Source organism: Ictalurus punctatus, chromosome 7, assembly GCF_001660625.3.
Source record: "Ictalurus punctatus breed USDA103 chromosome 7, Coco_2.0, whole genome shotgun sequence".
Classification (NCBI taxonomy): Eukaryota; Metazoa; Chordata; class Actinopteri; order Siluriformes; family Ictaluridae; genus Ictalurus; species Ictalurus punctatus.
Window position 1 is genome coordinate 34080424 of NC_030422.2, and position 15772 is coordinate 34096195.

A 15772-nucleotide genomic window follows, 5' to 3' on the forward strand; every position below is an offset into this window, starting at 1 on the left:
GGGAAAGAAGCGGTGCGGCTACACGACATGTTTCCATACGAGCCGATTTGGCCGAGGAAAAGCTGTAATTACGGCTCTGAATGGAGCTTTAAGTCAGAATGTGGTTTGGCGAACGTTTCCAGGGGACAAGCAGTCTTGTGGTTTGTGGTTTTTTGTCATCAAATGCAAATTGCACAGTCGAGGAGAAGAGAAAAAAAGAGCGAGGAGCTTCCAGGATCCCGCTCGGCTCCGCCGCTCACGTCAAAACCCACTTTTTTTTCAATTAAAATGGAAGAGACTCTCATTCACAACACTGTAACCCACATTCACAACCTGCAGCAGCAGCAGCAGCCTCGAATTTCTGTAAAACTCTCAGGTTATGCTGAGACGTGTGAATATCAGAGCTGGTATCTATTATTTATCCCTGTCATAAAAACTCCAAGTGCAGAGCAACGTTTGTGCTTTCTGTCATTCACAAACGAGAGTTTTAATATAAACCTCTCTATTTTTACTAAACAGAAAGGTAAAGCCATTTTAATATGTTTTTTTTTTTTTTAATCCCGCATGCTAACAACACTCGCACACGTATCTAAATTATTTTAGGCATATAGAAACAATCTATTCAACACAATCTCATTTAAAATCAACACACGACCAATCACTGCAGTGATCCATCATTACCATCATGTGAGTGAGTCACTAAAGTGAATGAATCACTAAAGTGAACGAGTCACTACAGTAAATGAATTACAGTCTTTTTGAACGAATCACTAAGGTGAATGTGTCACTAAAGTGAACGAGTCACTACAGCAAATAAATCAGTCTTTTTGAGTGAGTCACTAAAGTGAATGTGTCACTAAAGTGAACGAGTCACTAGAGCAAATAAATCAGAGTCACTGATTTTAACAGAGACATATTTTGTAATGATTCTAGGAGGTCTTAATGAGGCTGGAGAGTTTGCGTCTATTTTAAATAACTTTGTGGATGAGTTAAATCCTCCCGGGTGCATGTTGTAAATATGTGGGTGCAGAAACATGAAGGGAAATTCATTACGACGTTCTTTAAAAAAGACAACGATCATAATACTCTGTTGCTCGCTAATAGCTTCCATCCGGCTGTGGATTGCCTTTATAGGCTGAGGAGAATTTGTCATTCTGATTTAGACTTTGATTGAGAAATGGAAAATCATGAAAAAACATTTTATAGGTAGGGGTGACCTTTCCGAATGGCTCAATGAAGCCGAGTTGTTGAGACGGGGCGATATACAGTAAAATGCTGTTCCAGAGACACGAGTTATTTTGGACTTTAACACCTATGGGCATGAACGATGAAGCACGGTGTAATGTGATGCTATATAGTTATCTTTATTTGTTTATGTCATTAGTAAATTTTCAGTGTAACCCTTTTATATGATGCTGATGTGGTTACAGTGATGTATTACGTCGGTAATGATGGATCACTGCAGTGATTGGTCGTGTGTTGATTTTAAATGAGATTGTGTTGAATAGATTGTTTGTATATGCCTGATGAAGGTCATGTGACCGAAACATTGGGAATAAAGTAATTTAGATATGTGTGCGAGTGTTGTTAGCGTGCAGGATTTTTCCATTTTTGATTTTTGACTTAGTTTTTTTTTTTTTTTTCAGACGCACATGTCTACCACCTGCAGGTGCACGAGGTTAAGTGTTAAAAAGATTTTTTTTTAAATATATTTTAAAGGTAATTAATACTGATTAATATTTCATTTTATTCTCTTTTTTTTAGCCATATTTAACAAAGCAATTTCATGTAAAGTCTGTGTGGGCTGTGTAAATTTAATTTATTTATAATTATTTACATTTATTCATAAAATAAAGTAAAGCCTTTCTTTGTACTTTCTGGACATTAAAAAAAATATATATTTTTTAAAAATTCAAGTCATATTGATTTAAATTTTAAATCATTTAAATGATTTAAATGATACATTTAAATATTTTCTAGCTTTATTAATCTTAATATTAATATTTAATTTAATAAAAATATATACATATATCATGTAAAGTCAATGTGGGTTGTGTAAATGTTAATTTATTTAATTATTTAAATGTATTTATTTATTATTTATTATTGTATATTATTATATATTTTTAAAACTAAAATTAAACATTTAATTAATATTTGATCTGTTAGTTAGTTTGTTTTTCATTTTATTTAAATTATTTCACTAGAGAAAAAAACTGACACATTCAGCACTCTATTATTATTATTATTATTATTATTATTATTATTATTATTATTATCATAGAAATTTTTCCAATCAATTTACACCATTTAGCTTGCTAATTACCAATTAGCATTCACCACAGCTTGCTAACTAACTAGCATGCTAATTAGCCTCCAGAGATCCGCACAGGAAGTCGATCAGCAGCTTTTGGTTCTTTAAGTAAAGGAAACGCTTAGCTACAGGTTTAGCATTGTACGGAAAACTGCCACACTTCCTTAGCATCCAGCTACGTGACTTCATAATAAAAGACAGCACTGATTTATTTTTTTTCCGATGTGACTTCTGAGAGCTGGAATTATATATTCGACACGTATTTACACAAAAGCCTTGAAAGAGCCTCGATGCTGCGTGTTAGCCAGACATAAACCAGACTTAAAATAGCACACACACACATACACACATGCACACACACGCACACACACACACACACACACACACACACACACACTCAATAGTGGAAATTTCTCTGTGTTTTCTGGCCTTTCATTTCCCCAAACTGTTTCACTGCTGTTTATTTTTAGCTCCTTTCTTCTTTTTCTTCTTTCTTTTCTGAAGTAAACATCGTTCACACACAAAAACTCCAGGAAAATATTTACAGATTAGAAAGTGTAGGATAGGATTTACCCAAGATGTGTGTGTGTGTGTGTGTGTGTGTGTGTGTGTGTGTGTGTGTGTGTGTGTGTGTTTACATGACTGGTTTGTGTGATGATGACATCACCACACCAGCTCTGAGGGGCACGTTTATTTTTGTATGTAAGTCATGTGTTTTCTCTAAATTATGCATCTCAGAGAAAAATAATAACATTCATCCTGCTTTTATTTTAATTCATATTTTGTTATAGCATGATATTAGCTAAATACCAAACTAGCTGCGAGCTCTCAGTGTAACACTAGCAAGCTACGAGCTCTCTCTGTAACGCTAGCTAGCTACCAGCTCTCTGTGTAACGCTAGCTAGCTACAAGCTCTCTCTGTAACGCTAGCTAGCTACCAGCTCTCTGTGTAACGCTAGCTAGCTACAAGCTCTCTCTGTAACGCTAGCTAGCTACCAGCTCTCTGTGTAACGCTAGCTAGCTACAAGCTCTCTCTGTAACGCTAGCTAGCTACCAGCTCTCTGTGTAACACTAGCTAGCTACAAGCTCTCTGTGTAACGCTAGCTAGCTACGAGCTCTGAGTGTAATGCTAGCTAGCTACCAGCTCTCTGTGTAACACTAGCTAGCTATGAGCTCTCTGTAATGCTAGCTAGCTAATTCCCCTACTCCCTAGTATTTAGAGGGGTGGAGTGTGATTTGGGACGCAGCTGCAGACACTGACTACAGAAATAATTGCTAAAAGTTTAGCGAGCTAGCGTTCAGCTCCTGATAAAGCTACATGCTACAGGTGGTGACACAGTGTGCTTTAGTGTGTAGTGATTTGGGACACAGCCCATGGTGCAGTGTGATGATGCAATCTGCAGCAGAACAGCAGCAGTAGTGTGTGTGTGTGTGTGTGTGTGTGTGTGTACACATGTGTGTGCGTGTGTGTGTCATTGCTGTGCAGTTCCCATGATGCATTGCACTTCAGTTTAACAGTGTGTAGTAATAAAAGTGCTGCTGAAACACAATCCACTCAGACCATACACACACACATATACACACACACACACACACACTCACACAAACACAAATACACACACACTCAACTTTTTTCTGTCTTTTGTTTGATTCCTTCTATTTTTTTCTATTATTTTTCCTTGTTCATTTTTTGTTTCTTTACTTTTCTTTATTTTATCTTTCTTTTTCTTTCTTTTTTGTGTAATTATTTATTCATTTTCAATTAATTAATTATTTATTTATTTATTTTTGATTATTTCTGTCTTTTTTCCTCTTGCTATTCTTTTTGTTTGTTAGTTTCTTTTCAAACATTCTTTCTTTCTTTCTTTTTTCTTTCTTTGATTATAATTTTGTTCTTTAGTTTTTAGGTTTTTTAAGTTTCTCTCCATCTTTCTTTTTCTATTTCATTCTTTATTTTTTTTTGTTTCCTCCTTTTTCAGCTTCTTTCTATATTTCTTTCTTTCTTTCAGCAATGTGTTACTGTTGTGCTGTACAAAGGTTAGCAGTGAGGCATTATTGGTAATATGTAAAGTATATATGTTTACCCCGTTAGTGAAGGAGGTGGTGGTGAAGCAGGAGGAGGAGGTGGTGGTGGAGGAGATGGTGAAGAAGGAGGTGGTGGTGGAAGAGGTGGAGGTGGTTGAGGAGGAGGAGGAGGTGAAAGAGAAGGTGGAGGAGGAGTTGGAGGTGGAGGAGTCGGAGGTGATGGAGGTGGTGGAGGAGTTGGAGGTGGAGGAGTCGGAGGAGGTGGAGGAGGAGGTGGAGGTGGTGGAGGAGAAGGGGGAGTTGGAGGTGGTGGAGAAGTCGGAGGAGGTGGAGGTGGCGGAGGAGCTGGAGGTGGAGGAAGTGGTGGTGGATGTCAGCATCTTTGGATGGGATTGTGGAATATTCTATATTGGTTTTGCCTGAACAGGTTTCTATCTGTGGCGTGTTTACTCCTGGCTCAGTGTTGTTCCATTTGTGGTTGTTTGCTGCTCGTTGCAGTAAACGTCCCATATCCCTGTGTGTATGTATGTGTGTACGTATGTGTGTGTGTGTGTGTGTGTGTGTGTGTGTGTGTGTGTGTGTGTGTGTGTTTGGACAAGAGAATACTGATGCCTTTAATACTGCACATGAACACTATGTGGTTTCTGAGGACCAGACAGTTTAACTTCAGCTATAAACACACACACACACACACACACACACACTTAATATGGTATTTCTCAGAGTCGCTCTGAACCGTAATGTATTATTTATTTATTTTTGACAGGCTGCAGATTAATTATGTTCCTCATGAGACGTGACTCGGGGAAGTCGTTTATTATTTTATTGAATAATTTCAGAGGAGAAGCTGCCAGTCGCTCTGTTACTGTTACTCATAATTATATAAAAGAACTGATGCAAAACACAACATACATACATACAACAAATAAAAGAAATATAACCTTCATAAAAATACTAAAATACATTTTTTTTTATATTAAGTACATATCATGAACCATAAATTGTTTTGTTGTGTTTATTGTTCAGATGTAAATATGCAAATGACTAAAAGAAAGTGGTGCTTGAAAGTTTGTTAATTCCTTTAGAATTTTCTACATTTCTGCATAAATATGACCTAAAACATCATCAGATTTTCACACAGGTCCTAAAAGTAGATAAAGACAACCCGATTAAACACATGAGAGAAAAATATTATACTTAGTCATTTATTTATTGAGGGAAATAATCCAATAGTACATATCTGTATGTGGCAAAAGTATGTGAACGTCTAGGATTAGCAGTTAATTTGAATAGGAAATTAGAGTCAGGTGTTTTCAGTCAATGGGATGATGATCAGGTGTGAGTGAGCATTCTGTTTTATTTAAAGAACAGGGATCTGTGTATATGTAAGTGATCACTGTACTGTACATGTCATTCTGTGCTAGGATCACCCTGATTATATGCAAATATGCTTGTGATTATGCAAATCATCTGTCTTCTGACAAGCCTGTATATTTGTAATGCAATACCAATATGCAAATTTGCACTGTATTCATGCAAATGTATGGAATGCAAATGAGCCATTTGACAAATCAAAAAAGAAACACACAGATTTAGCAAAACTATACTATACATCAGTTAAATAAATGAATAAATATGTATATAAAAAACAAATATTTTTATTTACTTAAATATAAAAATGAGAAACAATAAAAATGAGAACAAATAAATAAATACATGATTATAGGAGAGATTCGATTAATAGGAGAAGGATTTGAGGAATAATGTATAAATAAATAAGTTAATAAAAAGAAAAAAAAAACAATGCTTAATTTCATAATCTATAGGCAGATATTTTCCCCCAAACAGGGCTAGGATGAAAAGATTTCCTTGATTTATTTAAAATGTCAGTGTGAACAGTTAACAGCAGTGTGGTTGTGATGTTTATTAATGCTGTGTGATTTGACTGATAGAATGAAAGAAGGAATTGTAATTGATGTGAAGAACATTGTCGTGGGCTTTTAGCATCAAAAGGCTTTTTAATGTCTTTTGTCTGATGATTGTTGTGGATAAGAGCCTCAGTGATGATCTCACGCTGTTTACCTGAAACCACAGACCGCCGCTTTATTGATCCGGGATCAGATTTCAGTGCATGATTCTTTCTGTAACTGTGTTTTTCTTTTCCTTCTTATTTGATTATTCTGCATCTAAACATTAACATCAGTCCTCAGTGCTGATCTTATTGTAATTATTAAACAGCTCAGACCTGTGTGGTTGTTGCAGTGTAGTTGTGGAGTTACAGTATTACTGTGTTGTTTCAGTGTTATTTTGTGTTGTTAAGGTGTTAGTGTTGTTATGGTGGAAGGGTGTTGCTAGAGTTGTTACAGTATTACTGCATTTGTTTGGAGTTGTTAGTGGTGTTGTTATAGTGATGTAGTGTTACAGATTCATGGCATTAGTGTGGTGCTGTTACATTGATGTTATGGCTTTACAGTGTTACAGTGTTAATGTTATGGCTTTACAGTGTTGTTACATTGCTGGTATGGCTTTACAGTGTTACAGTGTTAGTGTTATGACTTTACAGTGATGTTATGGTGTTTTATTTTTAGTGTTATGGCTTTACAGTGGTGTTACAGTGTTAGTGTTGGTATGTAAGTTGTGTGTTTTCAGATCTGAATGTTTATTAATCACAGGAACATGAATAGGAACTGTAAAGAGACGTATTAAAAAAAATCTGTGGCAGATTTTTATTCTCTACTTTGGGTTTTTGTTTCTTTGGGCTAAAATGATTCAGAATCGATAATGTGATCATTTAAGGATGTTATTACATTCAGCTCTCAAAAAAGACCTCTGCTGTAACAAGACTAACAACGTAACAACACTGCACCTCTAAAAACACTAACAGCATAACACTGTAAAAACACTGTAAAAACACTAACAATGCAGTAATGATGTAAAAACCCTGTAACACTAACAGTGTAATACTGTAACACTGCAACAATGTATCAACACTATAACAACACTGTAACAACACTGTAATGCTGTAACAACACCAAAAACTTTAACACTGTAACAAAACTGTATGAACACTGTAATGCTGTAACACATGCTTGTATTTTTCTCATTTGTAAGTCGCTTTGGATTAAAGCGTCTGCTAAGTGAATAAATGTAAATGTAAATAAATGTAACACTGTAATAACACAAACACTGTAACAGTGCTGTAATAACCCTCAAAACCATGTAAAACTAACCAACACTTACACTGTAATAACACTGTAACAACATGGTAACACTGTATGCTATAATGCTGTAACAACCCTGTAAACCCCTGTAACACTAACAACACTGTTGCAAACAACATGTTGTTATGGCATTCCAGTGGTGTTAGTGTTAGTGTGTTACGGCATTACAGTGTTAGTGTTGTTAAGGTGCTACAGTGTTAGTGTCGTTACGGTGTAACAGGGTTGTTGCATTACTGTATTGTTATGGTGTTACAGTGTTGTTACCATGTTAGTGTGTACAACATTACAGTGTTATGGTGTTAGTGTGGTTCAATGTTAGTGGTGTTATGATGTTACAGTTTTGTTACCGTGTTAGTGCTGTTACAGCATTGCAGTGTTACAGTTTTGTTACCGTGTTAGTGCTGTTACAGCATTACAGTGTTACAGTGTTGTTATGGTGTTAGTGTTTTACATGTTACAGTGTTACAGTGTTGTTACGATGTTACTGTGTTACTGTGTTGTTATGGAGTTAGTGTTGTTACATGTTACAGTTTTGTTACGGTGGTAGTCTTGTTACGATGTTACAGTGTTGTTACAGTGTTAGTGTTGTTATGATGTTGCACTTTATAGGAACATTAATGAGAACTGTAAAGAGATGTATCAAAGAGGGAAAAAATCTGTGGTTTATGTCCTAGTTTGGGTTTTTATGTTACTTACTTTGGGTTAAATGATTCAGAATTGATCATGTGATCATTTAATGGTCTTATCATTACATTCACCACTCAAAAAAACCCTTTGCTGTTCCGAGGCATGAACGCATGAGAGGAATTGAGCCCCTTGAAGAATCCGTAAATGTTTTAAATTTTGTTTTGCCATAAGCAAATAATTCCTGTGACCCATCCCTAAATGTTTTGTTGTGCTTATTGATCAGGTGTAAACATGCAGTATGCAAACGACAATGTGTGAATGTAAGTGATCACTGTAAATGTTATTCTGTGCTAGGTTCATCCTGATTGATATGCAAATATTCCCTCGATTATGCAAATGATCTGTCTGACAATCCTATATATTTGTAATGCAGTGATTCATGTGCAATACCAATCTGGAAATTTGCACTGTATTCATGCAGATATATGGTATGCAAATAAGCCATGTTCGTTGATGAAGTCATGATAAAGTTTGCGATAGGCAAATGAGCTAATGAACATGACATGCCGTACATCACATGAGCGCTGTAAGTCTTGTACGTCATACCGTCGGTCGGTTTTATGTCCTCACACTTGTGAGGTATGTTTATTTGTTCCTGATGTGTATCGGTTTCCTCAGGTGGAGGCTGATGACGTGCTGACGAAGGAAGAACAGATGTACCTCATCATCAACGCCAGGAACAAGTGCGAGAGCTCCATAAAGGCCAGACATAGAACAACTGGTGAGAAATTTATATTTATACAAACAATAAAGGCATTTCAGACATGCAGCTGTGTCTTAAACAGCTCCCTGCTCACTCCCTAGTGCACTATGATTTAGTATCTTTACATCTGCATCAGGATAAACCAGGCAGTATACATCATTTAATGAGTCCTACAGTGATTCGCTGAAGAATTCCTCAAACAAACAATTCCTTTACAGTTTTTAAAATGACTCCTCAAGTGATTCACTTACTTCTTTTACATAGCTCCTCAAGGGATTTACTAGCAATCTGTCAACAACCCCTGGAGCAATTCATTTACATTTGTAAGTGATACCTTCTGCAACATTGTAAACATCTCCGTAAAGTGATTCACATTAAGGCAATTTATAAACAACTCCTCAAGCACTTCACTTACATTTGTAAATGACTTCTTGAGTGAGTTATTTACAGTGCGTTACCTCCATTCTTCCAGTAGGACAATGATCCAAAACATATACACTTCACTCTACACGCTTCACTCTTACACACTTCACTCACACACTTCACTCTACACGCTTCACTTTACACGCTTCACTCTTACACACTTCTCTCACACGCTTCACTCTTACACACTTCACTCTACATGCTTCACTCTTACACACTTCACTCACACGCTTCACTCTTACACACTTCACTCACACGCTTCACTCTTACACACGTCACTCTACACGCTTCACTCTACACACTTCACTCACACGCTTCACTCTTACACACTTCACTCACACGCTTCACTCTTACACACGTCACTCTACACGCTTCACTCTACACACGTCACTCTTACACACTTCACTCTACACACATAGAGTGTTACACGTGTGCAACCGATGCAAATGAATGGTCTAAGTGTGAGTAATGGGATGGAGCTGCTGTGTTTCAGTTGGAAATTTTCACACTTTAATCTGAAATGCAGTCTAAAGTTTATCTCTGACTAAAATTCTCTACAAACCCCTGAGTGTAAGTGAATGAGAAACACTTCGGACTCTGCTGCAGCAGGAGGAGTAATAGCAGTAATACTGTAGCAGTGATAGCTGTAATGATAACACTCTTTAGCGTCTGAGAGAAATAGCGGCTGAACACAGTAGCCTTTCTGGTTTTTAGCCGAGAGCGTGGCTAATGCACTGTGATGGGAAAAACATGTCCAACCCTCTGAAACAGGTCACAATGTCACCACAACAAGCAGCAGGTACACAGGTCACATTGCCCGAGGGAACACACACACACACACACACACACACACACACACACACACGCACACACTGTGAACCCAACAAACCTAATCATTTTATGTCCTCAGAATTACCAATCCCATTATTCAGATCATCTTACTGCAGGTTTATCCCTTCTGTTTCTGCTTCTGCTTCTGACGGAGTGTGTAATGTGTCAGTTTATTTAATATGGATTTTTTTGAGAAATCTACTGCAACATCATTTAGTTTCTCTAGTGTTACTAGGACTGTCATGTGAGAAGAATCTTCAAAAAACATTCCAGAACAATCCGGGATGAACATTAACAGTAACATGGTGAAGCAAACTGTGTCTGTGAACAAGGAATCATTTATAAACGCAAGCAAATCACTTGAGTGAATTGTGTTCCTATAAAGTGAACTGCTTGAGGAGTCATTTACAAATTTATGCAAATCACCAGAGGAGTTGATTCCAAATGTAAATGAATCCCTTGAAAGAGTGAAGCGTGCCATTTCTGCTCACCAGCGCCCCCATGAGCACTTCATACACTTCACAGCAAAACGACTCATTTATTTTAGCTCTGTCATCTTAATCTATATTTTTTCCTTTTTTATCTTATTTCTTTCTTTATTTCTGTCTTTCTTTCTTTCCAATGCTCTGTCAGCCTCTACACTGCTTCCTTCCTTCCTTGCACATATTATTTCCTGCTAATGAGTTTCTAATGAGACAGTAACAAAATGTCAAAAAGAGACAAAAAAGAGTGTTTTCAAAAGTCACACACACACACACACACACACACACACACACAAAAAAAAAAAATCCAGATTAAAAACAGTCAGGGTTTCAGCAGTATGAGTTTAGAGAACTGAGGATCAGCACATGTCTGATTGTTCAGCCTTCGTGGGTTGTGAGGGACACACCCTCAGTGTGTGTGTGTGTGTGTGTTTTCACTCTCAGACCTCAGCCCACCCTTCACATCTCCACTCGGAGGGTAAAGCAGTTATTATTAGTCGTGCCATGTTGGATTGTTTGCCCAGCGCGGTTTGAGATTTAGCAAGCGGCTAGCTGAATCGGGTTTGGCTATTCTTGTCCTAACCTCAAACCTCCAACCTCCTGTTTGTTGTTCCTGTGCCTCACTGAGACCCGAGTCTCCACCACGGACACACACATGCAAAACAACACACACACACACACACACACACACACACACACACACACACACACACACACACAGAGAGAACAAGGTCTTCATTGAGACAGATGAGCAAACTTTAGTTAATTCTATGTCAAAATAATTCAAGAATAACTGCTAAACACTTGGCTTGTGTGTGTGTGTGTGTGTGTGTGTGTGTGTGCGCGCGTGTGTTCCATCTGTGTTTTTACACATTTTGGACTATCACACCAAATGTCATAGAAAGAAAAAAGCAACAATTCGGGATAGAAAATACGGACTGAAGAAGGAAATAGTGCTTATTATTATTATTTTATTTTATTTTATTTCACTTTATTTTTTGCTGTCAATGTAAGCATGAAAGCAAGACATTGAAAAAAAGACAGGACTAATAAGGTGATCTATGAATGGTTATCGGGATCCTGGTTGTCTAGCACCAGAGTAAGCGTGTGAATGGTGAGTGTACTGCGTGTCGTTCTCCTATTGGACCATGGCAGTATGAAAGCAGAGGAGCAGGAATTGTGTTTTGTGAAAAGTGAAGCAGATATTCAAGGTTTTATTCATGTCCTTGTTTGACCTTCGGGGATATCGGAGCGTTGTGGCTTCACACAGAGAGATTACAGAGTCGGGGGAAAGACAAATATTTAAACACAGCCAGAGTGACATCACCAGGAACCGCACGCCGGTTGGGGGAAATACCTCGGGCTCTGGCGGTTTGGAGGGGAAGCGTGGTGTACGCCGGCTCTTGTAGGACTGGAGCTAAACTTAACACCGTGAGACAGAGCCATGTGGTGGTGGGTGGAGTAGCATATAATTAATGCCGTGAGGTGGTACGTGGGGTACCTGTTGATTAACACAGTGCAGTGGTGGGTGGGGTAATAGTTGCTTAACACTATGTGGCGGGCATGGGGTAACGGTTCATTAACAAGTGGTGGTGGTTGACATACCAGTTAATTAACACCATGTCATGGTTGGTGGGTTAATTGTTAATTAACACTGGTTGGTGGTGGGAGGGGTAATTGGTAACACTGGTTGGTGGTGGGTGGGGTAATTGGTAACACTGGTTGGTGGTGGGAGGGGTAATTGGTAACACTGGTTGGTGGTGGGAGGGGTAATTGGTAACACTGGTTGGTGGTGGGAGGGGTAATTGGTAACACTGGTTGGTGGTGGGAGGGGTAATTGGCAACACTGGTTGGTGGTGGGAGGGGTAATTGGTAACACTGGTTGGTGGTGGGAGGGGTAATTGGTAACACTGGTTGGTGGTGGGAGGGGTAATTGGTAACACTGGTTGGTGGTGGGAGGGGTAATTGGTAACACTGGTTGGTGGTGGGAGGGGTAATTGGTAACACTGATTGGTGGTGGGAGGGGTAATTGGTAACACTGGTTGGTGGTGGGAGGGGTAATTGGTAACACTCGTTGGTGGTGGGAGGGGTAATTGGTAACACTGGTTGGTGGTGGGAGGGGTAATTGGTAACACTGGTTGGTGGTGGGAGGGGTAATTGGTAACACTGGTTGGTGGTGGGAGGGGTAATTGGTAACACTGGTTGGTGGTGGGAGGGGTAATTGGTAACACTGGTTGGTGGTGGGAGGGGTAATTGGTAACACTGATTCCGAGCTAAGTGGGCGCACATCATTATATATCTGTATTAATACTGCTGTAATGGTCCTTATAAGGATAGAAATACAGTCAGAGCTGTGTGTGTGTGTGTGTGTGTGTGTGTGTGTGTGTGTGTGTGTGTGTGTGTGTGTGTGTATATGTATATGTCTGCGTATGTGCATGTGTGTGTATGTGTATGTGTAAATGTGTGTGTGTATATTTGTGTGTATGTGTATATATGTGTGTGCATACGTATATGTGTGTGTGTGTGTGTGTGTATGTGTAAATGTCCGTGTGCATGCGTGTATGTGTATATGTGTGTATGTGTGGCTGTGTGTGTGTGTGTGTGTGTGTGTGCGTGTATGCATGCATGTGTGCGTATGTCTTTGTATGAGTGTGTGTGTGTGTGTGTGTATATGTGTTTGTATATGTGTGTGTGTGTGTGTGTGTGTGTGTGTGTATGCTTGCATGTGTGTGTGTGGATGCCTTTGTATGTGTGTGTGTGTGTGTGTGCGTGTGAGTATGTGTGTGTGTGTGCGTGTGTGTGAGTGTGTGCGTGTGAGTATGTGTGAGTGTGTGTGTGATGGATTGAGAGCCGTCATTCGTCTTTTATTCTTGAAGTAGTTATTTTGTGGCAGCTGGTTTTAATAAATGCTACGTTGAAAAGCCGAAAACACACACGCCGAGGCCAAGGAGCTGTGGGAACAGAAGCAGATCACGCTCATTATTATATCACACACACTCACACACACACACACACACACACACGCACATACACACAAGAGTATTTAAAAAGTGCAGATCCATCAGAACCCTTTCTGGTCATGATGTGGACGGTCTGAAGGGGAAGCAGTGAGGCGGTCCACATCCCCTCTGTGCGGTCTGATAATTACACACTGCACTGATGTGTGTGTGTGTGTGTGTGTGTGTGTGTGTGTGTGTGTGTGTGCGCCTGTGAAAAGCCTTTTCACACGGGCTGTGTCTCAAATCACACTGTGATCTAATACTGTAAAGTATTTATTATGTAGGAGAGCAGATCAGAACTGAGAGCGTCATTACATTCAGTGTATGTATGTGTGTATGTGTGTGTGTGTGTGTTTCAGATGGTAACTGTATCCCTGAGTGGGACGGCTTTGTGTGTTGGCCTGAAGGAGCTCCGGGACGAACGGTGTCTGCCTCCTGTCCTGAGTATGTCTACGACTTCAACCACAAAGGTGACTGACATGCACACTTGCACAAACACACACATACACACACACACACACACACATACATACACACATACATACACAGAAAGAAAAAAGAAAACTTACAAGGAAAGGATTTGAAGGATTTGAAAGAATTAGAAAAAAAGACAAAGATAGAAATGAAAGTTAAAAAAGAGAATGAAAGAAAGATTAAAGTAAAGACAAAAGAGTAGAAAGAAAAAAAAGAACTGAATGAATTTATATGAAAAGAAATGAAGAAGAGATCGAGGAGGAAGAAACTGAAGAAAGACTAAAGAAATTAACAAAAAACAAAAGAGGAAAGAAAGAAATAATGAATGAAAGAAAGAAAGAAATACTGAATTTGGAGGTGAAGAAGGAAAGAAAGAAAGGAAGGAAGGAAGGAAGTAAAGTACTGGATTTTGAAGTGAAGAACTCTCCAGGTGTCAATACGGATATTTAAAGCACCAAACACGTACAGATAGTGTCATTGCGCTGACACTGCTCCTGCTGAGTGACCTCTGACCTTTGTTGATGATTGGGGATCCCTGCCTGAGTGTTATTTACCACCAGTCTTACTGCCATGGAAAAAAAGAGACTCTATTTCCAACTCTCACAGCCTGGGATCTGTGGGTTAGAAGGTCCAAGACCCAATTGCAAGTGGGTGTGTGCGGGTCAAGGTCAGATAGTTTCCTAACTAGTTTGAAGGCCATCATTTAGTCCAAAAATAGCACCTACACATATGTATTCCTTTTGTCCAAGTGCTCAAAGGGTAAATGTAGAGCAATAGTCACTACATTCTCCACAGACCTGTTTGGGTGGTAGGTGAACTGCAGGAGGTCTATGGACTCTAGAATGATGTTGTTGAGGGGTCTTAGCTTTTCCAGGCACTTCCTGGCTATGGCTGTTCTTACGACAGGTTGGTACTCATTCAATTTTCCTTGAATATGCTCTTTTGCCATCATTGATGGTCCTTAATACGGATAGATTGTGATTTGTCCCCATACTTGAACGCCATATATCAGCGTTAAACCATGGTTTTTAAACTTAGACGCAGGTCCACCAGTTGATGCACTCGAGTGTTTTCGTGGTAGCTTCTTTAAGCACATCTATTTTCACATCTGGTACTTTTTTCACAGCTTGTGATTCAGCTGTTCATTTCTTTCTGTAGATTGGTCATAAATAAATAGCTATAAATCTACAATATTTGTCTAAATTTGATTTGGGTGTTGCCTTATATACATTCATGATGTTGCTGTAGAAGTGGTCCAGTGTTTTCTTTCTATTTTTTGAGTTTGCAGTGACTAAAGTCACCAGCAATTATAATAGCACCATCTGGATCATACTGTGTTTGTTTTAGTGCTTCATGAGTGTTGGCTTAGTGAGGGATGTGCTCACAGACTTCACAATAATACCATGGAATTCTTGAGGTAAAGAAAAAGGTCTGCATTTGATAGTCAGATATTCTACAGTGGAAGAACATGGTTCTGATATTATCTCACTGTCTGTGCACCATTTTTGTTTTACCAGGATTGCAGTCCCTCCACCATGGGTATTTCTGCTTTATCAGGGCTTCAACGGGTACCCGTGATTTCAGCCATCTTTTGCAAAAGCACAACAGCCCCTTAAGTAGTGTTGTGAAGCACG

At 38.9% G+C, this 15772-nt stretch overlaps 1 protein-coding gene across 1 annotated transcript in view; it reads left to right on the plus strand.

Annotated features, from left to right (window-relative positions):
* pth1r (parathyroid hormone 1 receptor) overlaps nucleotides 1-15772 on the plus strand; it is a 72196-nt gene that overhangs the window by 30193 nt on the left and 26231 nt on the right. Inside the window, exons 2-3 of the mRNA XM_053681207.1 lie at nucleotides 8845-8947; nucleotides 14024-14134. Coding sequence (XP_053537182.1) covers nucleotides 8845-8947; nucleotides 14024-14134 — 214 coding nt within the window. The remainder of the gene's footprint in view (nucleotides 1-8844; nucleotides 8948-14023; nucleotides 14135-15772) is intronic.